Source organism: Chenopodium quinoa, unplaced genomic scaffold (assembly GCF_001683475.1).
Source record: "Chenopodium quinoa cultivar QQ74 unplaced genomic scaffold, ASM168347v1, whole genome shotgun sequence".
NCBI lineage: Eukaryota > Viridiplantae > Streptophyta > Magnoliopsida > Caryophyllales > Amaranthaceae > Chenopodium > Chenopodium quinoa.
The window spans coordinates 2,048,577-2,057,913 of NW_018742798.1; the positions used below are offsets into that span (position 1 = coordinate 2,048,577).

Below are 9,337 nucleotides of genomic sequence, written 5' to 3' on the forward strand. Positions count from 1 at the left end.
AACAAGGACCGCACTCGCAATAAATAAAACCATTAACATAAATAGATTAATCACAAGATTAAGACAAGATAATTACCTTTGGAGCGTGCTTCGCCCAAATGGAATGGGCTCTTACTTCGAAAGCAAGCCTCAAAAATACGACGGCCTCCAACGATAGTCCACCCACAACCCGACCACCGAAAATGGTCCAATGCCTTGGCGTTAGCAAGGCCTTACCAAAAACCCGAGTAATTAATGAGTTCAAAGGTTTCACAATGGTGATGCCTTTTTCAACTCTCACTCAAGTTATTTTCCCAATACCCCAACTTGAGTATTTATAGGAAAAATAAGAGTGAAAAGCTCTCCCATCAATGTGGGAGAATTTGATTTTTCCATTTTATTTTAAAGCTAAAATAAAATTAATAATCAAACTAATAATAAATCAACAAGTGGCAAGCTCATGTGAAAGTTTAGGTGAGGACCATTTGGAGGAGGGGGGGGGACCAAACTTGCTCCCCACTCAGTCCCTCACCTTGTGCCACTTGGCAACTCCCACTTGGGCACCAAGGCACCCAAGTGGGCTTCCAATTTTGCTGCTGCCCTTCTCTCTGCCTAGCCATCCCCGCAACACAAATGCGAGCTGCTGCTCGCATTCTCTCGGCCAGCATCCATGCACTTGCGTGCGGGCTGCTGCTGCCGAAAGCTGCTGTTAGCATGCCGCACACCTAGTGCGAGCTACTAGCTGCTAGCTGCAGCATGCTAGCATGCCACGCACTAGGAGTGGGATGCTAGCTCGGATATACCCCCTAGCACTCGGTGTTCCGATTCTAGGGGTATTTTGGTCTTCGTTGATTTATTATTATTTTTATCTCTTCTTTTACCATTTTTTGACTCGACTTCCGACGTTCGGTTTCGACGCTCTAAGCTCGAATTCCCGACGTTTAAATGTTAATTACTCGAATGACTTATTAATTAATTCATAATTAATTCGTTGCTTCGGTTCGTTAGTTGCTTGGGTGTGACCCGAAGGGTTCAGTCAAGATTAAGCTGTAATATTAATTATGCATTAATATTACTGATCGGAAGCAGCCTCCACCCAGGTATTCCGATCAATTGACCTTACTTAATATATTAGCTTTCTAATAATTCTGAACCCACTAACGGAATAGTACACTTGTTCAAAGGACACCATTCCTTTCAATCTCCCACTTATCCTTCCGGACAAGTGCGCTTTTAGTGTATAGCCTTTTTCCTATGTCGCTTAATGTCTCTTCATGAACTATTAGGTAAGATTATTTTGTCATCCTTATTACGTCTAGAAGTGTTTCTCTATTCCAAGTCCGACTGTCAATAAACAGATGATTTCTAAAATCCATCCGAGCACGACCATGCATTTTTACAGTCTCGCTCTACGAGAGGCCTTGTAAACAACAAAGTCATCTTCCCTAATTTTAATAGGGGGACATTTCCAGTCTTGTAATGTAGCTTCTCTTACTAAGAGGACCTAGCCGCCCGAGTGATGTCGTTATAATCCCCTGTTACGGAGACGTTTGACAATCATCAAAGCAGGCTAGTACTCAAACAAGAAAGCTCACAATACTCATGGTCAAGGAAAAAGGTTCCGATAGCAATAATGAGAAGTATACTTATGACGATTTTTAATCTCTTAAAGTATTCTCATAGGTCGATCCAGTATGGTTCTAAACCAATACCTGTGCAAATGATTCATGACAATCATGTCCTTGTAGCACATGAAACGGTGCTATAAATCAAACTACACACTAATCTCAACTGGTCATTAATCGTCCATTGTTAAATGACCTCGATTAGGGATAATTTTCGATTATAATATTCAACGTTCACTTGATAGGTGTTTCCTTACCAAGACTGGTCTTGATACACTATTTTGAATATTCCAAGAATCGAATGGACTCATTATATAATTCTAAACCACAATTAAATAGCAAACGGAGTGATAAAAATTGCATGAAACTTTAAATTACTCCAAAACCTGAATGGTTCATCTTATGATAAATTGTTTTTCCGAATGTTTTAAGAGTATCACTCTTTATAAGACATTATAGAAATCACAACCATATCTAATATGCTTGATTTCTTTCATGCAATTGTGAATGTTGTCGTTCACTCATTGCATAGGTTTAGCTATAATTACTTTGCTAATCTTAGCATCTTCATTACTGATCATTTTCATAATAAGATGATAAAATTTGAGAGTGTCATGGATTATATGTGATTTAGGATTTATTTTCCAAGTGATGGCTCCCACTCATTTTCATGATTGAGACCTTCAACTTGACGACCTACAATCATTAACGTTCAGCAAGAACTTTCCATAGAACATCTTCTTTATTATCGCCATTAAGGCAACAATATTCTCAACATATATTTTAGTAGACTTCCTGATGATGCTTTGCTTGGGTTTCAGTCCAAATGACTCACAATGATTTGGGATACCCTAATCACTTGTGATCATGGAAATTTTCCTTAAATTCCTACACATTACACATGGATCCACGTCCATGTTACCATTATCAAGCCACGATTTATTGTTAGCTCATGCTTATAAACGGCTTCCTTGTTAAGGATCTAATCCTTGTTAAGGTTTGTGCTTGCAACATCAATTCTCAAATAGTATTTGTTTCTACAAGTCAAGAACTCATCCTGTTACTTATCCAAGTACTTTGGATGTTCTTGGCCATAATCTAACGATCTATTACATTGATTCAGGTTGATTGGTACTACATACATACTTCAGATGCTCTAAGCAAGTAAGTCGTGCGACGATTCCATATCACAGCGTACATGATGGATTAAATTGCAGAGTAATTCTCAATCTTATTCCATCAATTTGCCATTTTAGATCATTCAATTTCACTGAGTCTTTGCTATACAGTTTGCTGTGTGATACGGTTGAAAGTCTCTATTAGAGTCTTTCATGTTTGACTTAGTATTTATCCTAGCTTATAATTATTTCAAACATTTACTTAGTTTTATACATACGGGTAGAAAGTCTTTCAAAGTCCTTCAATTCATGTTTAACACGGTAAACTCCTTTACACGTTCAAACATTTTATTAAGCCTATACAATAGAACTTAATACCCAATACGTACTAAGTATCGTCTTTTGCTTGGTATGTAAACATTTTATTTTAAAGCTATGTATGCATATACATTTCCACATTTGTTAGTTTTCTCCTTGAAAACTTATTTGCAATCGATGGGTCTTTCACCCTTTATGCAAATTAATTAAGTTTCAAACATGGTTATCAAACATGGAGTCTATCTCGAATTTTTATGGCCTCTAACCATTATTCGGAATTTGGATTTATCGTAGCTATCTTACAAGGCATTATTCCTTTACTATCTAATAGTAAATAGTATGCTTGTAAGTCTTAGGTTTATTTCTCACTTAATAGAAAATTTATAGGATTCAACCCAAACCTTTGGTGAATTCTATACCTATACAGGGCAATTGCATCAACCACTGAGTTTCAAGGCGCTTCCAAAGCCCTTTTATTATGTTGATCTTACTCCAACATTTCTGATGTTTTGTGAGTAATGAATTTTCTTTTAAGGCACTTGTAAAGTCCTTTTGAGTATTCTTGTTCAAGCATTCTCACGAAGCCCTTTTAAGGTCTTCCGAGATTCTCAGTTCTAGTTTGTTGCTAAGCTCGATTGTCATCGAGTTCATTTTCCTCCCACTTGTCGTTTTAGAAACGTGTTACTTTCCAGAAAGACACCACTTAGAGCAACAAACACCATGTTCTCAATTAGGTTATAGAGGTAATGCCCATGGTCTCACTTGAATGCTTACAGAGAGACATTGTTAGTTGAGACGATTAATACAAGATGGGGGGTGAATTGTATTGAGTTCTTAATGACTACTTTTTGCGGATAAATAAACAATACGTAAAGGAACTTAATAAAACACACAGATTTTACGAGGAAACCTTCCAGGGCCCAATTGAAAGTAAAACCTCGACCCTTCCTTAGGGATTTCAAACAAAACACACTTCACTATAATAGGGCAAACACCAAGTTACAACCTATTAGACACGGACCTTTATTTCACAAGTTCCTCACTGGACTTGCTACTTGATAGGACCCTATTCTACCCAATCTAAGTAACACACTTAGATTCACTCGTACTACCAAAGCACTACCCGTACTGCCAAAGTACTTAATCACCTGTACCACCTAAGCAAAAGACTCTCAGCTTCACCTAGAAGCTAACACAAAACTGTATATAATACAAACTATAAATTCACCCAAATAACCCAACCTCTACAAATATATGACACCTAGTATGATAGGTAAGCAATGCACGAAATCCGAAACTAATATGACAAGTTAGAAGCTTGGTAAACTAACTCAATTATAGCACTGTGATTTCTCCACGCATAAACTCACAAAAACCTAAACCATTTTGCCCTCTACTATTTATACAAGTAACACTCGTATAGAAAGTAGGTTTTCTAAAAGATAAATAAGTTAACTTAACTTATCTTTAAACACGGCTTTATGTTAATCCAGTGGGATAAAATCAAAATAAAATTAAAAAGATCTTTATTAAGAAGACTTATCTTTTTAACAAACCGATTTTAAGGAAAATAATCTTTTTAGAAAATCTTTTCCTAAAATCTATCTTTCATTATTTTCCATATTTATTTTATTTACCAAGCAAACTTATCACGTTTCTAATAAATTTCGTGCACTAACCTACTTAACATATTAACAATAATTACTAAGATAAAACCTTTAACTATTATTGTTGCGCCGCACTTTGATCAGGTAGATTACTTGGGCTCCAAGCATATCAAGTTCCACCAAAGAACTTAAACTCTTTGTCTTCAAGTTCCTGTTAGGGAACTTAGTTCTTGTTAGAGAACTCTTCCTCTGATTTGTTTAACTTCTTCAATAAAGATCTTCTTCATGTCTTCTTAGTTTCAGATGGTTCTTCAATCACCAAGATTAATCTTCACCTAGACTAATCACACACAAGAGAATCTTTATTAGTTGAGTTTGCTTTTAGTTCAAGTTCCTCATCATCAAAACCATTATACTTCAACAATTTCCCCCTTTTTGATGATGACAAACTTAAGCAAACTCTAAGACAAGTTAAACAAAATAGAAGGTCGTATTTTTGAAAATTTTGATAAATTGACAAAAAGTAAACACTCAAAGAAACAATAGAAAAAATAAACAAAGCAGAAATAAGCTAAACTACTTTAAACTACTACTGCATCATAACAAAGAAATTTCTGATACTTTCTTAACTAGAACCCAGAACAACTTTAGCTTCCAAGTTTGCTTCTTCTTTTCCCCCTTTTGGCATTATCAAAAATTCTTGTTTTTCAAGTTATTAAGCATCTAGCCACAGCCCCACAAGCAATTCATCGAGTGTGGGAAACTGAAGGCAGCGCTGCTAAGCTACCTCAAGCAAGTTCTACTTTTTCTGCATAAGAGTTCAGTACATACATAAACACACAAGTATAAGCAAAGTTCCAACTAGTCATTAAAAAAAACCAAAAGATATATCAACCAGTTGAACAATTTTAGAAAATTTACAATCAACATTAATTGTTCAAACACTAAAATAGAAATCAAAGTTGTTCATGACTGAGATAGAGAAAATAGGCTAGGCTGAAATAGGATAGGCTAGGTTTCAAGAAACTCCAGAATTTTTTTGTAGTCCTCCTTTGTCTTTGTGCAGAAGCTTCCAGATTCTCTTCAAGACTCTTGAGTCTCACAAGGAACTCCTCCTTTTGTTCATGTAGATCCTTGTTTAGTTCCTGCTGAAACTTCTTTTGCTCTTGAAGTTCCTTGTCTTGTTTCAGCATCAGCTTCTTGAGTTCTTTTAACTCCTTCCCCTGCTCCTGCACCAGCTTTTCCAGGGTCAGCATATGAAGTTTTCCAGCAGAATTCTTCATCTGATTCTCAACCCTTTCCATCCTGTCCACCAATTCTGCAACTTGCCCATTGAGGATACTTTCTTCAACATCCAACTCTAGTGGTTGTTCCATGCTTGTTTGAGGAACTGTACTGGCAGAAATCCTCCTGCTCTTCCTTACAGGCTGCTCAGACACCTCCTTTTCCTTTCTTTTCCCTGTCACTTTTTCTTTCTTTTTCTCTCCCTTCTCTATTTTTTGATTTTTTCCTTTCACTACCTCCAAACTCAGTCCAGCTAGAGTTTCCTCATTGATGACATTTTCTGGCTTCTCATCCAGAGCCCCATATTTACCCTTCAGAACCACTCCAGCATTTTCAAACAGAGTAGACAAAATGGCTTCATATCCCACTTTGTCCTACTTGGAACACAGTGTGCTAAATGCTGGTACATCAATTCAGGAAAGTTGACCTCAATTTTCTTTGACAAACAGAAAATTACAGCCATATCCATCAGACATGCTTCCCCTTTCTTAGCAGTTCTAGGCGGAATGGTTTTCTTCACAAGGTTAAACAGCAATTTGTTCATTAGACTCAGATCATTGTGACTCATGACCTTCTTCCCCCTTTGACCACCTAGGGCTTCAACAATGTCACATGTCAAGTAATTTCCTACTTTGACACTAGCTTTTCCCTTGATGTATGTTTCATACCCCTCAGTAGGTGTTTTCAGAATTTTACCTAGGGTTTCAATATTTATTCGATTTTGACACCATCAACTACACTAGAAATTACCCCTAATTTTGCTTAAAATTTTTGACAGAATTCTGTCATAGCAACAGGATACAGATAGTTTGCTGAGACTCTAGACAGCAAGAATTCCCAGCCTTGAAACTTAATCAAATCAAGAAACTCTAAGAATATAGCTTTCCTACACCAAACTAAATCGATATGATGTCCTCCAACATACCTCCCTGCCTGTGACTCAAGTTTGGTTTGATCAGTTAACTCCTCTTTTTCCTCTTCCTTTTCTGATTCTTCCTTTTTGAATTGTTCTGATCTTCTTTATCTTCTTCTCCCACATTCATCTCTTCTTCTTCTTCGTCCTCCTCTTTTGTCTCTTCTGAGTTTTTCTCTTGAGCAAACTCGTCAAATTCTTTAATTTTCTCTTCAAGAGACTTCACCCTTTGTTTCTTCTCTTTCCACTCTTTTAACCTTTGAAGGACACTTGAGACAGAAGATTCTCCTTTATCACTCTTACTGTCTACTTCTTTAGGTTTAGGAGATGAGCTTTTAGGGTTTTCATAAGTTTTGATTGAGGTAGAAGACGATTTGTAGTTCACCATGGCTAAAGGAGATGTTTCTTCTTGGATGGTGTTTTCGGAGTTTTGAGAGTTTTCTGATGAGACGATTTCAGCAATGATCACCATTGTTGTTTTAGGGAAGGTTTTAAAGTTCAAGAGGGTTTTTACTGAGAAGGGGTTAATTGATTTGACAGTGAGGTGAAAGAGGTGGGTGAAATCAACTTTTTATAATTAATGAAGCGGTGTGAAGGATTTTAAGGGATTTTGCTATTCAGTAATCAATTGAACAAATTCAATTAATTTTTCCAATTTTGAAATTACTGGATGAATTTTCCCAAAAAAAAACTTTTCTTTTCATATTCATTTAATTTAAAAGAAACTTTCTATAAATACACAATTAGAACACGCTTTTTACATATGTGCAATGTATATATTTAATAACTTACACAGTTAAGCAATTTAATGAACTTACCTTTGGTAGTCAACAACGGTGACACTTCAGCTATGCTTAGCACACCAAAATTATGTTAAATGCTCTTTTTGCTCTATTCCCATTATTTTCGACTTTGCCACATCTAGGAACTTCAGAAGCAATCAATTCAGCTTGATCTTTTCAAGTTCCAGTCTCAATTTCTTAAATCTTTCTCTGTTCAAGGGTTTGGTCAAAATATCTGCAAGTTGATATTCCGTATTACGAAATTCCAATTTAATATTCCCTTGTTCCACATTATCTGTTAGAAAATGATGCCTAATGTGGATGTGTTTTACCTTAGAGTGTTGAACTGGATCTTTAGAAATATATATAGCACTTGTGTTATCACAGTAGATAGGTACACATTCAAAACTAAGACCAAAATCTCTAACATGTTGTTTTATCCAGAGTACTTGTGAACAACATGCTGCTGCTGCCACGTGTTCAGCTCCAGCTGTAGATAAAGCAACTGTGTTTTGCTTCTTGGAACCCCAAGAAACTAAACAAGGTCCTAAAAACTGTACCATACCTGAAGTGCTTTTCCTATTCACCAAATCACCTGCATAGTCAGCATCAGTATAGCCATGTAAATCAAATGAGTCACTTCTAGGATAGAAGAGACACAAGTCATCAGTTCCTTTTAGGTATCTAAGGATTCTCTTTACTACTTTCAAGTATGACTCCTTTGGATTTGCTTGGAACCTGGCACACAAACCTACAATGAAAGATATGTCAGGTCTACTAGCAGTTAAGTAAAGTAAAGATCCTATCATACCTCTGTACATAGGTTGATCAGCACAAGTTCCAGATGGATCATCATCCAATGTGGTTGCAATATCCATTGGAGTATCATTTGTCTTAGCATTTTCAAGTTTGTATTTCTTGATCAGTTCTTTGACATACTTTTGTTGATGGATCATGATTCCTTTCTCAGATTTATTTATTTGTAGTCCAAGGAAGAAATTTAGATCTCCCATCATGCTCATTTCAAATTCTCCACTCATAAGGTCAGCAAAATACTTGCACAAGGATTCATTAGGTGCACCAAACAAAATATCATCAACATAAATTTGTACAACTAATATGTCAGTTCCATTTGATTTTAAAAACAAAGTTTTATCTATTTTGCCGTGTTTAAAACCATTTTATAACAAAAACTTTGACAATCTTTCATACCATGCTCTAGGAGCTTGCTTTAGCCCATAGAGAGCTTTGTCAAGCTTGTAGACATGGTTTGGGAACTCTGGATTTTCAAATCCAGGAGGTTGTTCCACATAGACTTCTTCGTTTAGAAAACCATTTAGAAATGCACATTTTACATCCATCTGGAACAACGTGAATCCTATATAAGCAGCAAAAGCAATAAGTAAACGAACATCCTCTAACCTGGCTACTGGAGAAAATGTTTCTTCATAGTCTATTCCTTCTTGTTGATTGAAACCTTGTACAACCAGTCTTGCTTTATTTCTGACAATAATACCATGCTCATCCAGCTTGTTCCTAAACACTAACTTTAAGCCTATTGTCTTCTTATCTTTTGGTCTAGGTTCTTGATGTCATACTTTTTTTCTTTCGAACTCATTTAGTTCAGCTTGCATAGCATTAATCCAGTCTGCGTCTGTTAAAGCTTCAACGTAATTCTTAGGTTCCATAGAGGAAAGGAATGCATAGAATG

The 9,337-nt window shown here is 36.3% G+C and overlaps 1 protein-coding gene across 1 annotated transcript; it reads right to left on the reverse strand.

Moving 5' to 3' along the window:
* Positions 1 to 6,890: 6,890 nt before the first annotated feature.
* On the reverse strand, positions 6,891 to 7,316 carry LOC110725002 (uncharacterized protein DDB_G0286299-like). Its single transcript, XM_021904482.1, has one exon. The coding sequence runs from the start codon at positions 7,314 to 7,316 to the stop codon at positions 6,891 to 6,893; it is 426 nt and encodes a 141-aa protein (XP_021760174.1).
* Positions 7,317 to 9,337: the final 2,021 nt, after the last annotated feature.

What these genes read in the sequence shown, in the direction of transcription:
- LOC110725002 (XM_021904482.1), bottom strand. Translation starts at nt 7,316, where the DNA reads ATGGTGATCATTGCTGAAATCGTCTCATCAGAAAACTCTCAAAACTCC.